The 24,736-nt window shown below is 35.5% G+C and overlaps 2 protein-coding genes and 1 pseudogene across 2 annotated transcripts in view; all 3 read right to left on the bottom strand.

The window, feature by feature from the left end:
* LOC103873299 (UDP-glycosyltransferase 76E5-like) overlaps positions 1–17,518 on the bottom strand; it is a 21,169-nt gene extending 3,651 nt beyond the window's left edge. The window contains exon 1 of the mRNA XM_009151722.3: positions 17,203–17,518. The gene's annotated coding sequence lies outside the window, so the exon portion shown is untranslated. The remainder of the gene's footprint in view (positions 1–17,202) is intronic.
* LOC103873298 (UDP-glycosyltransferase 76E6-like) lies at positions 5,614–13,461 on the bottom strand. Its single transcript, XM_009151721.3, has 2 exons — positions 10,579–13,461; positions 5,614–6,628 (listed from the first exon to the last, which is right to left on the bottom strand). The coding sequence occupies exons 1-2, from the start codon at positions 11,075–11,077 to the stop codon at positions 5,733–5,735; spliced, it is 1,395 nt and encodes a 464-aa protein (XP_009149969.1). The 5' UTR covers positions 11,078–13,461; the 3' UTR covers positions 5,614–5,732.
* Positions 14,209–24,736, bottom strand: LOC103873381 (annotated as a pseudogene).

The following is a 24,736-nucleotide window of genomic DNA, read 5'->3' as shown; positions in this document are numbered from 1 at the left end:
ACTATACACTTGTGTCATATGCATATCATAAATTATTTTCACTTTATCCTAAAGTTTGTAACATATTATATTTTCTTATTAGTTACCTAACATAACTAATCAAGAATATTTTGTATCCAAAAAACCCGACTCGGAATCGACTTGAAAATAAAAGTCTCATACTCTATTAGACCTGGGGTATATATTCAAACAGTTCTTAAAGTTTATATCCCAAAACCAATATCAAATCCAACCAGCACCGTAAACCGAAGAATTTTTTTGAAAAATATATTTTTTTAATATATTATGTTATATATATACATATATATGGGTTAATATGTTCCTCACTGACTGTAAGTAAAATCACATTTACTAAATATTTTTTAATCGAATAACCTATTTTAAACTCGTTAAACTAAAATTGTCACCCTCACCGTCTAGAGTAACAAATGTTGGTGTCAGCTTGAAGATAGCTTGAAGAAGAAGCTATCCTAATCCCATCAAGATTTGAATATCTATTAGGATTAGGAAATATTGTTTTGTGTTTATCCTATTGAGATTAGGAACAATATAGTCATATATATACTGATGCATATTGAGATGCATATGTGTGACTTTTGATATTGTGATTTGTGAGTTGTGAGTTTGATTAATAAGAGACGGACTTCTTATTAAAGCTTTGATTGTGTGATTCTATATTTGGTATCAGAGCCTTATATAAAAACCATCTGATTGAATCATCTGACTGCATTACTAAGACAGCGACAACCATGGAAGACGTGAAGGACATACCCGGAGAGAACAACAAAGATACCGGCCCTGCCTCCATCAAATTCCCAATGCTAACCTCCTCTAACTACACAGTATGGGCCATGAGGATGAAGGTAGCTCTTAAAGTTAGTGAGGTCTGGGAAACAATAGACCCTGGAACTAAGGATGAAAAGAAAAATAATAAAGCAATCGCATACTTGTTCCAGTCTATACCGGAAGCTTTAATCTTGCAAGTTGGGGAGATTGATACAGCAAAAGAAGTATGGGATGCAATAAAATCAAGAAACGTTGGAGCTGAACGAGTAAGAGAGGCTAGACTACAAACTCTTATGGCTGAATTTGATAGATTGAAGATGAGAGATGAAGATACAATTGACATGTTTTCTGGAAAGTTATCTGAGATATCGTCGAAATCTGCATCATTGGGAGAGATACTAGAAGAGCCTAAGCTTGTGAAAAAATTCCTTAAAAGCTTGCCAAGAAATAAGTATATTCAAATTGTTGCTTCTCTCGAGCAAGTTCTTGACTTGAATACAACAAGTTTCGAAGACATAGTGGGCAGATTAAAGGCATACGAAGAAAGAGTGAGTGCAGAGGAAGAAGAAAAATCTGATGATCAAGAAAAGTTAATGTATGCTGCTAACTCGGGATCAAACCAAGAAGGTTACAGCAACAACTATGGTAATAATCGCGGTAGAGGACGTGGCGGAAGATCATCATGGAGAGGACGAGGTCGCGGCCGCTCCAGTAACTTTGAGCGCCAGAGAGAGGCGTATAGACAAGGACAGGGACAGAACAGAGATATCTCTCACATTACATGTTTTAAATGCGATAAGCTTGGTCATTATGCATCTGATTGTCCGGAGAAGGAATTGAAACTCCAAGAAACCTGTGAGAAGAAGGAAGATGATACACATGAGGCTGATGAACTGATGATGAATGAAGTAGTATATCTAAATGAAAGGAAGGTAAATCCAAAGAATTTTGAGACTAACTTGGAGAATACATGGTATCTCGACAATGGTGCGAGCAATCACATGAGCGGGAACAGACTATTCTTCCAAGATCTTGATGAAAGCATTACTGGTCAAGTGAGATTTGGAGATGACTCGCGCATCGACATAGTAGGAAGAGGTTCCATACGTTTTACTTTCAAAGGAGGAGAGAAGAAAGTGCTTAACAACGTATATTACATACCGAACCTTAGGAGTAATATCGTGAGTTTGGGACAAGCGACTGAGGCTGGCTGTGAAGTTCGTATGCATGATAATACTCTTCTGTTGTTCGATCGATCAGGAGAACTAATGGTAAAAACCACTAGATCAAGCAACCGTCTCTATAAAATAACCCTACAAGCTGATCAAATCCGTTGCCTGCAAGTAATGTCTAGTGACTCGTCTAAGTGGCACGCACGCCTTGGACACATCAACACAGAGTCGATGAAGCTAATGATCAACAAAGAACTGGTCTTAGGCATTCCCAAGCTTAACATTGACAAGGAGACATGTACGACATGTCTACGCGGGAAGCATGCTCGAGCATCTTTTCCACAATCAACGACATATTGAGCTTCAAAACCACTTGAACTCGTCCATGGTGACTTATGTGGACCTATCACACCGTCTACTCCGGCTAAGAAACGTTATGTGTTTGTCCTTATCGATGATTACTCTCGCTATATGTGGACAGTGTTACTAAAGGAGAAAAGTGAATCGTTTAAAAAATTTAAAAGTTTCAGGATGATTGCTACACAAGAAACTCAGACAGAGATCAAAACTTTCAGAACGGATAGAGGTGGAGAGTTCACATGAGTTTCAAACTTACTGCGATAAACACGGCATCAACAGACACTTAACAGCACCCTACTCACCTCAACAGAATGGAGTGGTTGAAAGGCGAAACCGAACTCTTTTGGAGATGACGAGAAGTATCTTGAAACACATGAATCTACCAAACTATCTATGGGGAGAAGCTGTAAGACATGCCACCTACTTAATTAACCGAGTAGCAACGAGATCTTTGGACGGAAAAACACCATACAAAGTTCTAAGAATGCGAAAGCCAAACCTCAGCCATCTCAGAGTGTTCGGATGCGTGTGCTACACGAAAACTGATTCTGCAGGGAGGAAGAAGCTTGATGATAGGTCAAGAGCGCTAGTACACCTCGGAACCGAGCCTGGAACAAAGGCTTATCGCCTCCTTGATACCACAAGCAAACGTATAGTAGTGAGTCGGGACGTATGTTTCTTGGAAGAGAAAGAATGGAGCTGGGATAAGAAAGAAAACGACGAGACAGAAGGGTTCTCTGTGATGATAAAGGAATCGAATGATGACCCGATCGCAGCTAGTGAAACTACGAATGAGACCTCGACTGCTAGTGATGAAGCTCGTGCTGATATAAGTGATGAAGAAAACGATGATGGAGATGTACAAGCACAGTTGCGAAGATCAACACGAGAAACTTCAAAACCAACATATCTTGATGATTATATACTACTTGCTGAAGCAGAGTGTGAGCAACTGCTAATGGTAATCAATGAGGAGCCTTGGGATTTTACAGAAGCTAAGGAACTAGATGTCTGGATCAATGCTTGTAAGGAAGAAATAGTTTCTATCGAGAAGAACCATACATGGGACCTGGTTGAATTGCCTACTGGTGTAAAACCTATAGTTCTTAAGTGGGTTTTTAAGATAAAACGTAATGCTGATGGGAGTGTTATCAAATACAAAGCACGATTGGTCGCTAAAGGGTATGTTCAGAGGCATGGCATAGACTATGATGAAGTGTTCGCACCAGTAGCACGAATTGAGACTATACGATTAGTCATTGCACTTCCGGCTTCAAAGAATTGGGAAGTTCATCACCTTGATGTAAAAACGGCCTTCCTTCATGGAGAGTTAAAAGAAGAAGTATTTGTCACACAACCCGAAGGATTTATTGTCGCAGGGAAAGAGAAGATGGTGTATAAGTTAAAGAAAGCACTTTATGGTCTAAAGCAAGCACCAAGAGCTTGGAATGCTAAACTAAATCAGATTCTCTGTGGTTTGAGCTTCCTTAAGTGCTCAAAGGAGTCTTCTCTGTACAGGAAAGAAGCAAAGCGAGGTTTGTTGATAGTTGTGGTGTATGTTGACGATTTGTTGGTCACTGGATCATCACTTGCTATGATATTAGAGTTTAAGAAAGAGATGTCGAAGAACTTTGAGATGAGTGACCTTGGAATATTGACATACTACTTGGGAATAGAAGTACATCAACATGAAGGATACATTGTGTTGAGTCAAGAGAAGTATGCGATGAAAATTCTTGAGGAAACAAACATGAGTTCATGTAATATGACTCACATACCGATGGATATAAATGTGAACTTGTCCAAGTCATCTAAGGAGAAGACTGTCGATGAGAAGAGTTATAGAAGGAACATTGGATGCTTACGATATCTGCTTCATACGCGTCCTGACCTGTCTTATTCAGTAGGAGTTCTCAGCAGGTACATGGCGGAACCCAAGGAGTCTCATGCCGCGGCTCTGAAACAGGTTTTAAGGTACTTACGTGGAACCTGCTCCCTAGGACTCCGGTTTAAACGAAGCACGAACTTGAATGTGATAGGCTATAGTGATGCCTCACACAACGTCGATGCCGATGATGGGAAGAGCACCAGTGGTCATGTGTTCTATCTTGGTGAAAGCCCTATAACCTGGTGCTCGCAGAAACAAGAAATTGTTGCATTATCTTCATGTGAAGCTGTGTTTATGGCTGCTACGGAAGCTGCGAAGCAAGCAATTTGGCTTCAAGAGTTGTTTAGTGAAGTTGTCGGCGAAGACTGCAAACGGGTGACAATAAGGGTTGATAATAAATCTGCAATTGCCTTGACAAGAAACCCGGTGTTTCATGGGCGAAGCAAACATATACACAGAAGATTCCACTTCATAAGAGAATGCGTTGAGAATGATCAAGTAGAAGTCGAACATGTTCCAGGAACTGAGCAACGAGCTGATATACTTACCAAGTCTCTTGGTAGAACTAAGTTTGTCGAAATGAGGATCCTTGTTGGTGTTCATGACGTGTGCAAGAGTGAGTTCAAGCTTAGGAGGGAGAATGTTGGTGTCAGCTTGAAGATAGCTTGAAGAAGAAGCTATCCTAATCCCATCAAGATTTGAATATCTATTAGGATTAAGAAATATTGTTTTGTGTTTATCCTATTGAGATTAGGAACAATATAGTCATATATATACTGATGCATATTGAGATGCATATGTGTGACTTTTGATATTGTGATTTGTGAGTTGTGAGTTTGATTAATAAGAGAATGACTTCTTATTAAAGCTTTGATTGTGTGATTCTATAACAATTACGTAAAGAATACCATCTATGAATGGATGACGAGATTCCATATTGACTATCTTAAAATTTTTTCCTATAATTGGTCTCTTCATAAGTATAATTTTATAAATAATACTTCCATAATAATATCATCTTAAATAGTGATCTTAAATGGGCATTGGAAAGCATGCTTCAACATTCAAACTGCCAACACTTTGGTACAGATTGCAAGGACCTGATAGCTATGATAAAGGAACCCCAAGCCTGGCCAAAGTTTTCAACGGAGCTGGAAGCCATTCAAATCTTCCTCATGTGTTATTCGGACTTCAAGATCACCTACGTGCCAAGAACACAGAATGAAATTGCTGATTCTTTAGCTAGGAATGCTTGATCTTTTCATAGATCTCTTTGTTTTATTGGTTGTTCTATTCCGGTCTGGCTACCCAGACCACCTCATGTTTGAGTAATAGAATAGCCGTTTGTTGACAAAAAAAAATAACAACTAAACACGAATGGTTGTGACTTGTGGGCTTGTTCTGGGGTAATGATATATGTCTTTCATAAAGCATGATAAATATTACATTTCTGTTTATTATCGCTTTTGTTGAAACTGAATTTTTGTGTATATCTAGCTCAAAATAGACGTTTTAGTGATCTCTAATTATACATGAGGTTCAGCTTCTTCACTCCCTACCTTCAAGTACTTGACGAGCTCATCGAATGCGTTGTACGAGGAGCCTCCAATTCTTACGGAGGCTTTGATCATCTCTTTTAAATCAAGGGCTCTTCTCCTCATGTTTGCACCTTCTTTATCCACAATCAACCTCTTCACAGCTCTCTCAACCTTTCCTCTTTCCACTTCTCCTCCTAGCTGAATCCCTATCCTCCAAACGCTTTCTAAATACATTGCGTTTAACTTCTGTTCGCCTTGAAAAGGCCTGCAAATAAATGGAACTCCTTCCTCAATGCTCTCAAGTATTGAGTTCCATCCACAGTGGCTCCAGAAACCTCCTACTGCAGGATGACCAAGTACTTCATTCTGTGGTGCCCATTCCACAATGTATCCTCTCTCTGAGACTTTTTTATTGACTTCCTCTGGCAATGACTCTATCTCGGAGCCTACGATAGAGCCCGGCCGGATGACCCATAAGAAAGGTTGGTTGCTATTATACAATCCTGAAGCCATCTCCAAAACATCCTTAATTTCCATGCTACCCAAGCTTCCCAGGCTTATGTATATCACCGACCTCGGCTTCTGCTTGTTCAGCCATTCAAGGCAGCCCCTGTCCTCTTCCAGTAAACTAGATTTCACTGCTTTAGCTAAAGCATGAAGAGGGCCTAGTGCGTACATTGGAATTCCAAGTTCTCTTTGCATCCATGACAGAGAAGAGCTTTCTAGACAGCTTGCCGTGTTGAGGATAATGCCAGAACCTGTTCTTTTGTTGACTACCCTACAGCTCTCCAAAAATGATTCTAGAGGCCCAAATCCTGATGTCGGAAGGTCTTTGTATCTTATAGGATGCAATGCCTCCACCACTGTGTTTTGCACTCCAGGATCTACATGGTAAAAAAAAAAAATGTAAAAAAGCTTTTTTTGATAAATACAAATTTAACATTCATTCAAAAAAAAAGCACATGTGTTGAGTAATAATGCAAACTAGAGATTAATCTGCGCACTTCTTACATTTTTATTATTTGATATTTTTTTCATAATTAGTGTTATATATTTTAGATGGATCGTAATATAACTAATTGTATTCAAAACACCTGGACTGAATCGGGTAATATGGTTATTTTTGGTACAAATATCTGAACACGTTTCAGATACATTTGTTTATTTAGATATTTTTAGGTTCTTATATATCAGAACCGAACTCATTCAAACCCAGAAGGACCCAATTTAAACTCACACATAAATTTATAATATTCAAATGGTGCGTAATTTCAAAAAAAAATGATACACGAAAAGAATAACTCGTACCTAAATGGATAGTCAATGTTCATGACTAACTGATTTTGTAAACTAATAAACATTACCATTTATGTGATTGGCTAAATTAAGTGAATTAGAAATAATTTTTTATTTAATAAAATAATTCTATAGAGTGAAAAATTAAGAGGCAATAAACATAATATATTTTTATTATTTTAATTTATGTTATTATTTTAATCACAAAAATATGTCTTTGAATTATGTTTTTGGCTACGTAATTTTCACCGATTGAAACTAAAAAACCGTCTTAGTAGAACAAACTAAACCGAATGTTTAACCATATGCAAACCCAGTTATTATACGTTTTTGATTTTAATAATAAATAAAAATCAACACTGTTATTATTATGGTAATATACTTAATGATGTGATGTATTGTTTAGGTGATATAATTAATGAAATTGTTTAACTCGGTGAAATATAGAAAGATAATTAATATAATTATATTGATAAAATTACTAAAAAGATAATATATTTTTATATTGTTATCCATGTTTCCAAATAGTTATAATTTATACTCCTATCTTTGTTTCCAAACAATAACAAAATGTACTTCTGTTTTAATAGTATTGATAGACTAGATCTTGACCCGCACGACCGTACGCGTTTTCTTTAATATAAAAATATTTTAGATTATGCAATAAAATATATCAATAAATTAATATAATTTGTTGCTATATATTATCTAATTTTAGAATAATATTTGTGTGGCGTATAAAATTTTTACTATAAATTTTGTATTTTTGTAACAAAATGTAATTTGAAAACATTATTATGTAAAAATATTAATTTTCATAATTTTCTTTTATTTCTAAATTTAGAATATATGTGAAAATTAAATTAAGTTGAACCTACATAATAGAGAACTTGATATATAGTGATTAATTAAACCAATTTAGTATACTTGTTTAAATAATAAACCAAATTGGTTTTTAATTCAGAGGAATATACAGATGTTATAAATCGTAGATTAAAGTCTTACTAGATTTTGACCCGCGCTTAGAAAGCGCGGGTTTATTTTTTGAATTTAATAATTTTTAATATAAATTTGTATATAAGATAGTTTATAAGTTTGGCCATATTATTCGGAACCGAATAATCAACCCGTACTATATTGAAAAAACGAAACCAAACTTGAACCAAAATTTATAAATAACCGAACATATCATATATATCTAGAACCAAGATAAATAGATACCTGAATTTTTAAAATATAAATTATATACCTACAAATATTAATTATATGTAATTTCTAAATAACCAAATATCTTAAATATACTATTTATAAGCTGAATTATCCAATAAAAACAAATTACTCAAACATGTTTTTCAAATATTAAAAAAAATATCTTAATAAGTCATCAACATTCAGTCTAATTTTCCACTAAAAGGAACCAAAACACCAATAAGTGGTATCCACAGTCAAACCAGTAAACGTAGTCACCATATATAATCTAGTTTCAATTTAATAAAAATTCATTAGTTAAAATCTTTTAAAATCTAAAATCCATATTAACTCGTGAATCTATACCAGATGACATGGTAAAAATCTAAAATAACATGATAATATTTTTCAAAATTTGATTAAACTTCTCATATAAATTTTACTAAGATATAAAATTGAATAAACTACATTTTTTATGTTATACATTCTAGTTTATAGGTTTTATAATGACTATATTAAGATTAATTTTTTGAGTTTTAGAAATAAAATTATTATTAAGTTGAGTATAGTTGAGTTACCTATAAATGTTAAAAATAAATAATATATTTTATTTAAACATAAAAAACATTCTAAAAATGCTATAATTTCCTGAGAAAATATTTATACAAAACCCTTTCTCCTAATAAACCCAGTTGTAAAAGATTTTCATCACAAAAATAACCTAGGAAGGTTTTTCAAAGAAAAAGCTATAATTTTGAAATATAATTAAGCTTGTTGTTGTACTGTGAAGTATTTCTCTAATCGTAATTGGAAGTTAATATGTTTTGACCGTCGAATGGTATCATGTTTTTAACTTTCTGTTAACCTTACTTGCATCATGTTTTTATGTTAGTTTGGGTCATAAAACATTTAATATGAATTAAAAGTATGGTATTGTTCAGACTTTAATTACCAATAAATCCAAATGTTTTTATAGTAACTGCTTTTGTTAAAGAAAAATGATCATGGGTTGTATGATTATTAAATCAATTATAAAATAATCTGTTTTTCTTAATAGGTTTAGTGGCACAAAAGTAATATTCCAAGGAAAAATAGGAGTGAAATATATCAATGATTCTGAATTAATAATATTGATGTATAAATCTTTGGTGTATTATAGTAAGTTGAGTATTAAATAAGAGCATTGGTTATTTTATAGTTAGAGAAATATAAGATAATTGATTAGTGTATAGTTAGAGAAATATAAGGTGAGGCCAAAAAAATAGCTAAGTTTAATGAATAGGTCCAACAATCTTTCATAAGTAGATTTTTTGGGACTCCTTCCCTTTTAATAGTATAGATATACGATATGAATAAAGATCAGATGTTTCATCTATGAACGGAGGTGTAAACTAATTGTATTACATGGTAAACACATTTAAAGGTATGACTTTCAGGTGATCTAGATTAAAAAAACAATCACATATGAAATTATTTATAATTTATGTGCTTAATAGATAAGATATTTTTATTTTTAAATTAGAAATAGAAATGAATATTTATTTTAAAAAACATCTTTTAAATATTTCTTAAATTTAATTTTGAAAAATAAATCAATTTAAAATTGTTTTATCATTAAAATATTATTAAAATTATTTGATATAATTAATAATATTTGTTTACGTACAATCAAAACTAAACTAAAATTTAGTTTCCAATTATACTTTGTAATAATTATATTTTTAATTAACTAATTTTGAAAATATATTCTTTAAATATTCTAAAAGATATTTTAAAGATTTTGTGAGAAATTTTTTAAGATATTTATTAGTATTTCAAATAAAAATAAAGATATTAAAGATATTATAATAAAGTTACGTAAAATTTAATAAATTTTCTAATGATGGTCCAAATAAAAAAATCACACATGAAAGAAATCGTGACTTCTATTTTAATAGTATATATTTATAAATAAATAAATAGCACGGATTGTATATTAGTAGGGGTTATTGGTTCTATGATTTTAATGGATTTAAAAATACAAACTAAATCTAGTGTTATTGGTTCTGTGATTTTAAAATTATTATTAAAATCATGTGTTATTGGTTTAATAATTTATAAATTCTAATTCAAATCAAGTATTATTCAATCATACGAATTTACTAATAGATTTGATTTTATAATTGATCTAGATGGATTTGTATGGATTTTTTAGTTAAAAATATAAAGACTCAAATCCGAGGGAAAACCTCCGGATTTGTAAATACTAATCCAAGAAAATTTCAAAATATGTAAAATTTACTTAGATTTGTAAATACTGCATAGATTTATAAATCAATCAAAATATATAAACCAATAACACCTAGGGTACCTTCCATCTCCATCAAGAACTTCTTGGCATTGAGTTTGCTTAAAAAAACTTGGCAAGCTTTATGTGTAGCACTTGCAGCGGTGAAGATGAAACTAGGAAGCTTGTATTCCTCAGCTGTAGCTCCACAGAATGACATGAACTCGTCGTAGATGATACAAGCAATATCATTTCCCTGTTGCACCAGCAACTGACCTATACAGGTTTTGAAGTTTGCCTCGCTCATTTTGTTTTGCTTCATCAGAAATTCGACTGGCGAGAGTCTCATAAGTTCAGACTCAGGTAAGCTTCCTGTTACGTCGAGGAACTGAAAACCAGAATAGTGTGGCGAAGAAGTGTTTACACGATTGAACTGACCCTGAAAAACTGTTATTGAGAAGCCTTTCAAGCTAAGGGCTTTGCCTAGTTGCAGAATCGGAGTAATATGTCCATGAAGTGTTAGCGGAACCAACACTATCCTTCTCTTCTCTCTTTTTTTCCCCATAGCTTCACCTTTCTCCATCTCTCATTTCTTTTTTTAATCCTATCATTTCTTGATGCAATAATAGAAATATAAATAAGGGAGTTGTATAATAAAGTTCACAAATCCATTTCTTAATGCAATAATACAAATATAAATAATACCATTTTTATACAGTTCACGTGTTTCTCATGCCGCAGCTACTTCTTTGTCTTTAATGCAATAAGTCAATAACCATTTCGCACGAAGACGTTTAACATTCATCAACGGAAGGAAGAAAGTGACACTAATTCCAATAAAACCCATCTGTTTTTTTTTTGAAACATAAAACCCATCTGTTCTGTTTAGAGAATTACATAACAATTAATGTCAAGAGCTTTTAGTCTCGAATTAAACGATAATATATTCTCAAGAAATCAATAGTAGTTAGCAACACATGATTTCCAGTCTTGTTTCAATTATTGAATCAAGGTATGCAATTATGAAGAAGTTGGTACATGATTTACGTATTATTATCATTTTTATTGGAGAGAGACCAACTAATGGACTTTCAAATGAAGTAAGAAACTGACATTCCAACCGAAGGAAAATAATTACACCATTTTGGTTCGTGGTATATGAAAAAATTTAATAGAATAAATTTGGCTATGTTACTTAAGTAAGCTTATCTTTTCGGTCACATATCAAATTAGAATTCTAAAGTTAAACATATTTAGGTTGGAGTAATGTAAAAATAGATGAACTATAGAAAAGTGATTCGAGATACCGTGCGAGTGAGGCTAAAACACGGAGTAAGATCGAGCAACGATTGAAGGGATAGTAAACAATACTTTCCCGACTCAAAAGTTTCATTGCACCACTCGTCGTACGGAACAAGGACACGGGCCGAGTGACTGGGCGTTACAAATTGTATCAGAGTCAAATCCAAACGAGTGTAGAGTCAAGTGAGGGCTAACACTAATGGGAAAATGATTCGCTATACCGTGCAAGTAAAGCCAAAACACGGAGAAAGGTTGGGTAGTGATTGAAGGGTTAGTAAATAAGACTTTCCAACCTCCAAAAAATTACTACACCGCTCGTCGCACAAAATGGAGTCCACAGACCGAGTGAGCTGACGTGGAAGGCCCATTAGCTGTAGACGATCGAAACGTTATAATAATGTTATATTTGTTTGATGTGTCTCGAAGCTTGTTTACAAAAATTCGCACCTTGATTTTTGATTATTCATATCTCTGCTCCCAATCGCCCTGGCTAGCAACACATATGGTTTTTCACTCTTGTTGCAATTATTGAATCAAGGTATACAATTATGTAAAAGTTGGTACATGATTAGGTATTATCCTTTTTTTTATTGGAGACAGATCAGCTAATGGACTTTCAAATGACAAAAGAAACTGACATTCCAACAAAAGGAAAATAATGTTATGTTTGTTTGATGTGTTTGGAAGCCTGGTTACAGAGATTCTCACCTTGACTGATTATTCATATTTGTGTTCCCAGACTCTCACTCGCCCTGGTTAGAGATTATTTATCTAAATATGAAGTCATTTCCTCTGTAATAGCTATAGAAACTTCAGTTGACCCATATTTGTTTAGGTGTTGATTTGTCTTGATGCAGAGTTTTACTGTGATTCTTGGAGTTTTTGGAGCCAGTTCCATGATTGGAAGAACTTGTCAAAAAAGCCTAGCTTAGTGTAAAAGGTTTTTTTTATTCAGTTCACGTCAAGAGCTGACGTGGAAGGCCCATTAGCTGTAGACGATCGAAACGTTATAATAATGTTATATTTGTTTGATGTGTCTCGAAGCTTGTTTACAAAAATTCGCACCTTGATTTTTGATTATTCATATCTCTGCTCCCAATCGCCCTGGCTAGCAACACATATGGTTTTTCACTCTTGTTGCAATTATTGAATCAAGGTATACAATTATGTAAACGTTGGTACATGATTAGGTATTATCCTTTTTTTTATTGGAGACAGATCAGCTAATGGACTTTCAAATGACAAAAGAAACTGACATTCCAACAAAAGGAAAATAATGTTATGTTTGTTTGATGTGTTTGGAAGCCTGGTTACAGAGATTCTCACCTTGACTGATTATTCATATTTGTGTTCCCAGACTCTCACTCGCCCTGGTTAGAGATTATTTATCTAAATATGAAGTCATTTCCTCTGTAATAGCTATAGAAACTTCAGTTGATCCATATTTGTTTAGGTGTTGATTTGTCTTGATGCAGAGTTTTACTGTGATTCTTGGAGTTTTCGGAGCCAGTTCCATGATTGGAAGAACTTGTCAAAAAAGCCTAGCTTAGTGTAAAAGGTTTTTTTTATTCAGTTCACGTCAAGAGGCGAGTCCTATATATTAAAGACTAAGTCTCCTATATCGATAGTTGGTAGGGATCGTAAGCAATATATAAAATAGAAGGAACACTCAACTTATCACCAATTGGTTTTAAGTTGGAAGCTCATCAAATTTAACATGGTATCAGTCTATCAGAGTCCGATTCAAACAATCCAACCCGATTCATTATCGATCCAGCCTAAAGTCGGTCCATCAGTCCTTTCCCAAACATTCCAAGATTACGCTCAAAGAGCCATAATCTCGATGGGAGGGGGGGGGGGGGGGGAGGGCGGCGTAGAGGTTGGAGATCCTTAGTAATATATAAGATAGATGGGCCAATCCACTTATCACCAATTGGTTTTAGGTTGGAAGTCCTTCTAACTTAACATGGTATCAGAGCCCGATCTATAAAGTCCAACCAGATCCACATCAATCTGGTCCTAAAGTTGACATTGATTTTGACGTTCAATAGCCATCATCTCGAAGGGGCGTATTAGAGACTACGTCTCCCATATCGATAGTTGGAAGGGATCTTAAACGACATATAAAATAGATGGACCACTCCACTTATCACCAATTGGTAGCTATGACTCCATGGACGATCTCATCTCGTATAAATAACAATCATAACCGACATGTTTTCTTTACCATGGAAACTGAGTTTCAACTTAAGATAAATAGCCTTTGACCAAAAATAGCCAGGCCCTATTTGTTTTTGTATTTGATGTAGCATATGAATGCAATATCTAGATATTTCATCCAAATGTTGTCCATTTTTGTAGTTTAGTATTTGCATCTAGATACAACATTTAGATGTTAAGTTATTTGTTCCTTTTTCATAACAGCATTTGAATACTACTAGTTAAAATGACTAAAAAGCATGATTTTTATTCTTAATAATTAACTGATTATAATATTCAAACTAGATTTGATCCACACTTTCAAAGGGCGGATTTGATTTTTGGGAAAAATGTTAGTTGGTATTAAGCACTATTTTTTTTGAATTTTGATCTACACATTTATGTTAAGAAATATATATTCAGTGTTTTCATATTCAACCCGGATCCGCGGTTGAACCGGTAAACCCGGTGTTCCGTATATAATCTAGTTCAAATTTAATGAAAATGTTGTTATGATAAAACCCAGTAAAAATCTTTTAAAAATATCATTAATCTCTGACCTAACCTTGGTTGACCCATAAAAAACCCCACAGAAACTGGTAATATTTCTAAAATTAAATTTCATATACTTTTAAATTGAACATAAAATTGAAAAAAAAAAATAAGGTTTGTAATTTTTTTTACTTTGATGACTTTTTTTACTATTCAAAAAATGATGTTAGAGAAAACCAAAATTTATATATATGACAATATTAGTTCATTTTTGTTATTTATATTGTTTGAGGAATAAATTTAAATATATAAGAAATATTTCAAAATATTTATTCGTTATTATTGTGAATATATAAATTTAAATCGTTGGAGGGAAATTAAGATAATTTAACAACCTAGTTAAAAAAATATTTTTGGTTAAATAAGTTAAGATCTGGAGACATTAATGTTTGTTCATATAAATAATAGTGTAGTTGCACTCCATAGCACAAAAAATATCATAATTAAGTATACTAGAGATTTTTTCCGCGCTTCGCGCGGATTGTGTATTTTAAATATTTCCCATTTTTACGTATATATGAATTGTTGCATTTATATTATATTTAATTTTAAATTTAGTCTAAGAGCTATTGTTTTATTTGTATATATGGCTTGAATCATCTAATTTTTTTTTCAATACACAATAAATGCAGTAAAATACACAATAGTTAAAAACAAAGTGAAATTCGTCAACTTAAAGAATTACAACAAAAAAAATCTTTAAATATTCTTTGTTGTCTTACACATTTTATAATTTTTTGGTGCAAAATAATCTAAGAAATTTTTAAATATAAAAATAATAAGACATAATCCGCATTAGGCATGGATGTTTAGATACCCATTTGGGTTTGACGCGGATATTTCAGATTTTGGGGGTATTTCGGTAATGGGGTCTAGAACCCGTTTGAGTATTTTTACATATCGGGTCAGGTTATGATATTTTTTAGTTCGGTTTTGTTATTTCGGGCCGGGTTCAGATATTTAGATTTAGACAAAAAATAAATTCTTCATTGTTCAAGTTTTTGTACTAATTTTTTTTACCATTAACTTAACTTATTTGCTGTTTTTTATTGGTTGGACGATTAACATTTTTAGAGATAAAAATATTAAAATCGAAAAATTAATCTGGTTGTTATTTTGAGATTTTGAGTTCAATTTTTATTAATGTATGAAAAAATCATTTTAAGTGAGAAGTAAATCACTTTGTCCATAATTATATACATATTATCTAATCTCTGAACCATATGCAACATCAATATAAATATTTTGAATAAAATGAAAGAACTAGAGTAGAAACATAGGGTTAAGTATACATATGTTATGTTATCTTCGGATATCCATTCGGGTTCAAATATTATCTATTCGGGTTCGGATATCCAGTATCTTCTAACTTAATATCCGTTCGGGTATTTTTGCCACTTCGGTCGGATATCGGTTTGGGTATTATCTATTCGGGTTCGGATATCTATTCGGGTTAAATTAACTTTTATTGATCTGTGGCCACGGATCTAGTATTGCATAAAGGTACGGGAATATAGCCTATTTGATCACGTCACTGTTATTGTTAGACTAAATTTAAATTTCAAAAATCTGGTTTAGTTGTGCTATTCTAAAAAAAATGTTGGAATATTCTAATATGTCACGTGTAGTTTTTATTGTGAATGCTATTTCGTAAGCAAATTTTATTAATGTAAGAGAGTTGTATATCTAATCATATCTATTAATAATAAAAAATGATAGGTCCAAAACTTAAATGACAATCTCTTAGTAGTAGATAAAAAATAGTACTTTAAATTAATAGATTAGATTATTAACATATATATAGTATATATTTTATATGACTATCTATTAAATGAAGCTTTCTACTTATATGATTTTATGACCAGTTGTATTTTTTTAACAAAATTTGTATCTCCTGTACAAGCCACTGATATCTCAAAGGTATGTTTTATGTAATTGTTTAGAAATTTTGCACACTTGTTTGCATGTTTCCAGAACAATTTGATTCACATTTTTGTCAGATAGGGGTTCCTTCAAATCCAAAAGGAGCTGAGAGATTACCACCCGGTATTATTGCATCCGAGTCAGACTTGTATTTGCGCAGGTTTTGGGTGAACCCTGAAGAGGTTTTATTCTCAAACACACAATCTCATTCTTGGATTTTACAGTTTATTTTCTTCTCTCTGTTTCCTCAGAATTTGAAAAAGAAACCGAGATGTCTAGTAACATTTACAGTGGGTTACAACTTACAAACAGAAACAAGATGCATGTGTTAAGAAGGTTGCTTCCTGTCCTTTTTATTTTTTTTCTAATTTTTTTTTTATTTTTATTTTAATGGTAGTCTCATTTATGTGTTGTCTTCCTTTTTTTTAACACCATGTTTTGTCTTCCTAAAAACAGTTTTCAGACAACTTTACCATTGTTCTGTTTCATTACGATGGAAGAACATAAGTGTTAAGAAGCAGACAAAATGGTAGCTTTGCTTATACCTCTCTATCTTTTGCCCCTAGATTTCACAGGCACTATTTCAACTTAATCATATTCTGAAAGTTAGAGCTGGGAGATTACATATAGCATTTAACAATTCTTAATTCCAAAAAAAAGAGGATTGTTTGTGAGATGTTATGACTCTAAATTTATGTTTGGTTTCTAAGGAAATTGGTACATAAACACTACCTTGGAGATAGATTTAAAAGAGAGTGAATTGGTGAGCTGATGTGATTGATACGATAACATGACCTGAGTGGATAGTGTCAAAAGAGGCATGACGTTGGGACTATCAAGAAAGTGATGAACCTGAGAGATGGAAGGATGGAGGAGTTGAAGTGAACGCATGAGTTAAAAGGTATGACTTTTCGATAGTGAGGATAGGGAAGAGGAAGAGGGATTGTTAGATCGGGTGCCGTCGAAGAGAAATATATTGAATGATTCAGAGTGGTCGTAATAACGGTGAATTGCAGAGAATTTGAAAGGATGACGACGAATTAGAAGGGTCGGAGACGAACTGGAAAATTATGGTAGGCGAGATAGGCATGATATGGGCTATTGCGAACTTTTAGAAGCCCATATGGATGGTCCGGATCTAAGTTGACTGAAGCAGTGCTGACGTGTCCGATTAAATGCTCCTCATTGGCTAATTTTTTTTGAGGACGTGGACAGCCTCCCTACTCCTCATATATCCGTTTTAGTATTGTATTGATATGGAAAAGTGATTCATATACACTGTCCACACATACAGTAAAAACTCTATAAATTTATAATGTTGGAATTGATAATTTATTAATTTATAGAGTTATTAATTTAAAGAAGCTTTCTTTTAGATCTATCATTTTGAAAGATTTTTTATTAAAAAAACAAATTGCATTTTATTTCATGATATTGTATATATTATTTAAACCTTATAGATTTTAATTTCTTTTATTTTACTTAGATTATTTGATATATTTTATACATACCCTCAAAGGTCACTCTACTTCTATACCCACAATATATGAAAGTGCCAAGATCCTTTATGTGGAAATAGGAGCTCAAATACTGTTTTAATAGTTGAATAATCTTCTGATAACTGTCTGAGATAATAAGGTCGTAAACAAGTACATCAACTGGAACCTCACCGTCCACAAAACTTAAGAGAGAATAGTCGAAATCATCCTGCTGAAATTCGTACTCTCGTAGAGACTTAATTAGTTTTGCTAACCAACATTGAGGTGTATGTTTCAAAATCTAGAGAGACTTATTCAACTATCCCCTGTTCGAAAACCAGGTGGAAAAAGAATAAAAAAAACTCTTCTTCACTCTTGAGAGTACAAGTGTGTATTGTCTCTTGATCGAGTCTCATTGTAATCTTGGAGCGATTAGTTAATCTCTTGCTTGTCCCGTCAAGCCCCAGATGTAAAGGATCCTCATCGGATCCCGAACTGGGTAATTAACCAAATCTCTCGTGTCATTTTCTTTACAGTTTCTTAGTTCTTCATCAAACGAGTGCGTGAGTGATTGTGAGTTAGAGAGTGAGCGATTGAGAGATTAGAAGTGTGAGGTATCAAAGATCATCGAGTGAGTTGATTCGTAACACGTGGTATCAGCGCACGGTTGAGTGGGATCAGTGATGAAGGAACCGATGCCGAAGATCAAAATTTCGTGTTTCGACGGCAAGGAGATTTCTCGATGTGGAAGAAGCGTATGCTGGCTCATCTGTCGATCCTTGGGGTAGAAGGATGCTCTAACCGATCCATCGTTGGCCTCTGGATCTGAGATCACGATAAAGAAAGGTGAGGAGGAGGAGGACTTCAAGGAACGGATAAAGCTGCTTGAAGTCGAGAAGACAGAGAAGGCCAAGAAAGCGACGAACATGATCATCCTGAATCTTGGCGATCATGTGCTGCGGAAACTAGAGGATTGTACAACATCAGCTTTGATATGGACTGCACTCGAAAGGTTGTATAATTCTAAAACTCTTCCAAATAGAATTCATCTTCAGCATAAGTTCTATACATTTAAGATGATAGAGTCTAAATCTATAGATGAGAATATTGATGATTTCTTGAAGTTAGTTTCCGGGTTAAGCAGTGTAAATGTTTCTGTTTTAGAAGAGGTTCAAGCAATCTTGCTGCTGAGCTCGTTGCCATCACAGTACAATCAGCTGAAGGAGACGCTGAAGTATGGCAGAGATACCTTAACCATCGAGGATGTTACAAACGAGTCCGGTGAAGCGTATGTAACTCTAGGGCGGCAAGAGAAGAGAGAAACCTACAGAGGGAGAAACTCAAACGGCAAGTCTAGATCGAAGGTGACTTGTTGGTATTGCAAGAAGGAAGGGCATGTCAAGAAGGATTGTTTTGCTAGAAAGAGAAAGATGGAAAGTGAAGACGATGGAGAAGTGGCCGTGATGGTTGACAAGTTACTTGAAGTGGATTCTCTTTCTATCACTGATCAAGATCCAAGGGATAAATGGGTCATTGATTCTGGGTGCTCATATCACATGACATCCACGAGAGAATGGTTCATTGAGTTCTCCGAAGTAACGGGTGGTCAGGTTCTTCTCGCAGATGACAGGGAGTCTCAGTGCAAGGGATTGGTTCATTTAGGATCAATGCAAAAGGAGGCACTGTCAAGAGTCTTACAAACGTCAGGTATGTTCCTAATCTTAAAAGGAACTTGATCTCTGTCAGCTCACTTGATATGCAGGGTTTTAGACAAGAAGGTGGAGACGAGAAAACAAGTTTCTACAAAAATGAGAAGCTTGCTCTACAGGGAACGTTGTGTGGAAGTTTCTATCTCTTAGACGGAGACAAAATGGTGCCTACTGCATACTCTGCAGTATCAAAGGACGACACGACGTTGTGGCACAGCAGGCTTGCACACACGAGCATCAAGAATCTAAAGGTGCTAGCTGAGTTTTGCGAGAGCTGCATTATGGGTAAGAACAAGAGGTTAAGTTTCAACGTGGGTAAGCATCACTCTAAAGAGGTTTTAAGGTATATTCGTTCTGATCTCTGGGGCTCTCCCAATGTTCACTTGTCTCTATCTAGAAAGCAGTATTTTCTTTCTATTATAGATGACTATACTAGGAAAGTCTGGTTTTACTTCTTAGCTACTAAGGATTAGGCTTTTAGTAGGTTTTGTTAATGGAAAGGGTTAGTTGAGAATCAGGTGAATAAGAAAGTGAAATGCCTTAGGACTGATAATGGCTTAGAATTTTGCAATATTGCGTTTGATAACTTTTGTAAGCAGCATGACATTGAGAGGCATAGGACCTGCACATACACTCCACAGAAAAGTGGAGTTGCAGAGCGCATGAACCGAACAATCATGGAGAAGGTGAGGTGCTTGCTCAACGAGTCAGGCCTGGAAGAAAAATTCTGGGCAGAGGCTGTCGCGACTGCAGTATACATTATCAACCGTACTCCCTCAGCAGCAAACGACTGCAACATTCCAGAGGAATTATGGCTTGGAAAGACACCTGGTTACGGTCACTTGAGGAGATTCGGCTCAGTTGTGTATGTTCATATCGATCAAGGGAAGCTCAAGCCAAGAGCTTTAAGAGGCGTGTTCATCGGTTATCCCAGTGGGGTAAAAGGGTACAAGGTCTGGATTCCGGAAGACAAGAATTTCATTACTAGCGGCAATGCAGTGTTCAGGGAAGATAAGCTGTATCGGGATATTGTCAAGGATCAGAGGTCAGAGCCGACGCAGTTGAAATCAGGGAGTCAAGAGAGTGTTAAGATCTCGGTTGAAGTTGGAGAGACATCAGGAACGGCTTCAGAGAGTCAGTCTGAAGGTGGAGCTGCTGAGTCAGAAGTTGAAGTCGTTGAAGCTACAGAAGAAGCATAAGATCTTAGCAACTATCAACTTGCTAGGGATCGGATTCGCAGAGAAATTGTTAAACCTGCGAGATTCACAGAGGACTCAAAAGTTGTGTTTGCTTTATCAGTTGCTGAGATCGTTGAAGCAACGGAGCCTTCTAGTTTTGAAGAAGCGATGAGGAGCAGAGATTGGAAGAAATGGAATGCAGGAATGGATGAAGAGATGGAATCACTCAAGAAAAATATAACGTGGTATCTCAGTGATTTATACCGGAGGGCAAGAAAGCTATTGGTTGTAGATGGCTGTATAAACTAAAGCCAGGCATTCCAGGGGTTGAAGAACCAAGACATAAGTCAAGATTAGTTGCAAAAGGGTACTCGCAGCGTGAGGGCATAGATTATCATGAGATTTTCTTTCCAGTGGTCAAACATGTTTCGATAAGGCTAATGTTATCAATGGTGGTTGACAAGGACATTGAACTAGAGCAGCTAGACGTCAAGACGGCGTTTCTTCATGGTACAATAGATGAGGACATCTATATGGAGAAGCCAGAAGGTTACGTGGTGGAAGGTCAGGAGAATAAAGTGTGCAAGCTGGTAAAGTCGCTTTACGGGTTAAAGTAGGCTCCGCGTCAGTGGAACAAATATTTTGATCAAGTTATGATCAAAAACGGGTTTGTGAAGAGCGAGTATGATCTGTGTGTTTATCTGAAGAAGCTTGGGAAGAGTGATTATATCTATCTACTATTATACGTAGATTACATGTTGCTGATAGCAAAGAACATGTCTGATATGAGTAAAGTCAAGAAGATGCTTAGTCAAGAATTTAATATGAAAGATTTTGGTCCTGCGAGAAGGATTGTTGGAATGGATATCGAAAGGAACAGAGCAGGTGGGTCTTGAAGCTATATCAGTCAAGATATATTAAGAAGATTCTAGAAGTGTTATGAATGGGTGAGGCCAAATCTGTGTCTACACCTATCGGTGCTCAGTTTAAGCTAGTGTCACTAGAAGAAGGAGAACAAGGTTCTGGAGGATCTGATGATGAGTTTCCGTATGCAAATGCAGTTGGTAGTATCATGTATGTGATGATAAGTACAAGGCCTGATCTTGTTTTTGGTGTAGGTCTTGTAAGTCGTTTTATGAGTAATCCAAGCAGAGAACATTGGAAAGCAGTGCAGTGGGTCTTGAGGTACTTGGTGGGGACACAAGATGTTGGCTTAGTGTTCAAGAAGAGTACAGAGAAGTTCAGTGTGAAGGGTTACTCAGACTCATATTTTGGAGGTGACATGGATCGAAGAAGATCGATGACTGGTTACGTGTTCACGATAGGAGGAAATATTGTGAGCTGAAAATCAGGTCTGCAGCAAGTGGTAGCATTGTCCACGACGGAAGCAGAATACATCTCTCTTGTAGAAGCTATCAAGGAAGGTTTGTGGCTGAGGGGTTTAACAGAGGAGCTGGGAAATGATCAGTCAGAGGTTTGCATCGGCTGTGATTCACAGAGTGACATATGCTTGGCAAAGAACAATGTATTTCATGACAGGACGAAGCATGTTTCTGTGTCTAAGCATGTGGCATTGAAGATGAGTTTTGTGCGTGATATGATTGAAGCCGGTGAGGTGGAGGTTCAGAAAGTGCACACGTCTGAGAACCTGGCTGATATGTTAACGAAGGTGATACCTAGTATCAAGTTCGACCAAGCATTGGCGAAGCTCGGATTAGCCAGATGCTAGTAGCATGGCTATGCTTGGCGGCATAAGGGATCGACTTGTATTGTTGATGTCAAGGTGGAGATTGTTAGGCTTGGTGACATTCAACAATATTAATAAGAGGAAGCTAATCGGAGCTGGTTTAGTTTAAGTATCTTGGTACAAGAATTAGAAGAAAGTGATAATCGGGTGGTTATTGGAGTCGGCTTCAGTTCATTGTACCGGTCTCCTTTATATATCAAAGGGGAAAAGGAGAGTCGATTATTAGAGTCATCATCAGCTACGATTGAGCTGAGTAGATTAGGGATTCACTTTATCAGAGAGGAAGAGATCGAGTCTTGAGAGTACGGGTGTGTATTGTCTCTTGAGTCTCATTGTAATCTTGGAGTGATTAGTGAATTTCTTGCTTGTGCCGTCAAGCCCCAGATGTAAAGGATCCTCATCGGATCCCGAACTGGGTAACCAAATATCTCATGTCATTTTCTTTACAGTTTCTTAGTTCTTGATCAAACGAGTGCGTGAGTGATGTGAGTTAGAGAGTGAGCGATTGAGAGATTAGAAGTGTGAGGTATCGAAGATCATCGAGTGAGTTGATTCGTAACATTCACTATCACCAATTTCACCATTTTCTCAAATATATTTGCATGACAAACCAATTCCTTTGTAAGTTGTACAATATCAGGGATGATATATCAAATAACTCTTGATCGTTTACTTTATCTGAAGTTTACTAGCTTAACACTTTCTTTAGGAATTTCTATGTGGAGTCCAACTTCCTCATGATGTCTCCAAGAACTTGACAAGCTCATCTAATGCGTTGTATGAGGAACCTTCAACTCTCATAGAGGCTTTAAGCTTCTCTCTGAAACCAATCGATCTGTCCCTCATGTCTGCACCTTCATCATCCATGATCAACCTCTTCACCATTCTCTTTACCTATCCTCTTTCCACTTCACCTTCCAGCCGAATCCCAATTCTCCACACACTCTCTATATACTTTGCGTTTAACTTTTGTTCGTCACCAAAAGGCCTGCAAATCATTGGGACTCCTTCCACAATGCTTTCAAGCGTTGAGTTCCATCCGCAGTGGCTCCAGAAGCCTCCCACCGCAGGATGTCCAAGTACTTGGTCCTGCGGTGCCCATTTCACAATGTATCCCTTTTTCTGAGACAATCTTACTAACTTCCTCTGGCAATGACTCGGAGATGACCCATAAAAAAGGATGGTTGCTATCACACAACCCCCAAGCCATCTCCATAACTTCCTTTGCTTCCATATGAGCTTTGCTTCCCAAGCTTATGTATATGACTGACCCTGATTTCTTCTTGTTCAGCCATTCAATGCAGCTCATGTCCTCTTCTAGTAAACTAGAATTTGTTGAAGCTGAAATGTGAAGAGGACCCAATGGATACACTGGAATTCCAAGTTCTTGTTGAAGCCATGATAGAGACGAGCTCTCTAGACATCTCGCTGTGTTGAGGATGATGCCAGAAGCTGTTCCTCTGTTAAATATTTCCTTACATAACTCCAAATATCGATCCAGTGGCCCCATACCTGAAGTCGGTAGGTCTTTGTATGTTAATGGATGTAAATCATCGACCACCTTGTCTTGAACTTCAGGATCTACAAGGTAAGAAAATAATGCTCTGTTGAGTAAAAGGGCATGGTGCATAACGTGTAATAAGCTAGTTTTGCTTACCTTCCATGTCAATCTCAGCATTGAGATTGCTTAAAAGGCAGCCACAAACTCGACTTGTAGCACTAACAGTGCTGAATATTATACTAGGGAGCTTGAACTCCTTAGCTGTAGCTTCAGAGACGTACATGAGCTCGTCGTAGATGATACATGGGATATCATTGTCATGTTGTAGCAACAACTGAGATATACAGTCCTTGAAGCTTGCCTCGATTGTTTTGTTGAGCTTTGTAAGGAATTCAACTGGTCCAAGTGTCTTGAGTTGAGACACGGGTAAGCTTTCTGGGATGGTGACAAATTGAAAGCCAGGGATGTGGCTTACTTGATTGGATCCTCCTTGAACAACTGTAATTGAGAAGTCCTTTAAGCTAAGGGCATGCCCGAGTTGTATAAAGGGAGTAACATGTCCCTGTGCTGGAAATGGAACTAAGATTATCCTTCTCTTCTCCATTGCTTAGCCCCTTTCTCTCCCTACTTAATTTCGTTTCTCAATGCAAAAC

The sequence above is a fragment of the Brassica rapa genome, chromosome A06, assembly GCF_000309985.2.
Source record: "Brassica rapa cultivar Chiifu-401-42 chromosome A06, CAAS_Brap_v3.01, whole genome shotgun sequence".
NCBI classification, from domain to species: domain Eukaryota; kingdom Viridiplantae; phylum Streptophyta; class Magnoliopsida; order Brassicales; family Brassicaceae; genus Brassica; species Brassica rapa.
The sequence above is the reverse complement of the archived record's forward strand: the minus strand, read 5'-3'. Positions and strand labels throughout refer to the sequence as shown.

Excerpts from the sequence above, each read along its gene's own strand:
- LOC103873298 (XM_009151721.3), bottom strand. The coding sequence starts at position 11,077 with ATGGAGAAAGGTGAAGCTATGGGGAAAAAAAGAGAGAAGAGAAGGATA. Across the intron at positions 6,629-10,578 it reads GTTCTTGATGGAGATGGAAG|ATCCTGGAGTGCAAAACACA; the intron begins GTACCCTAGGTG and ends TTTACCATGTAG.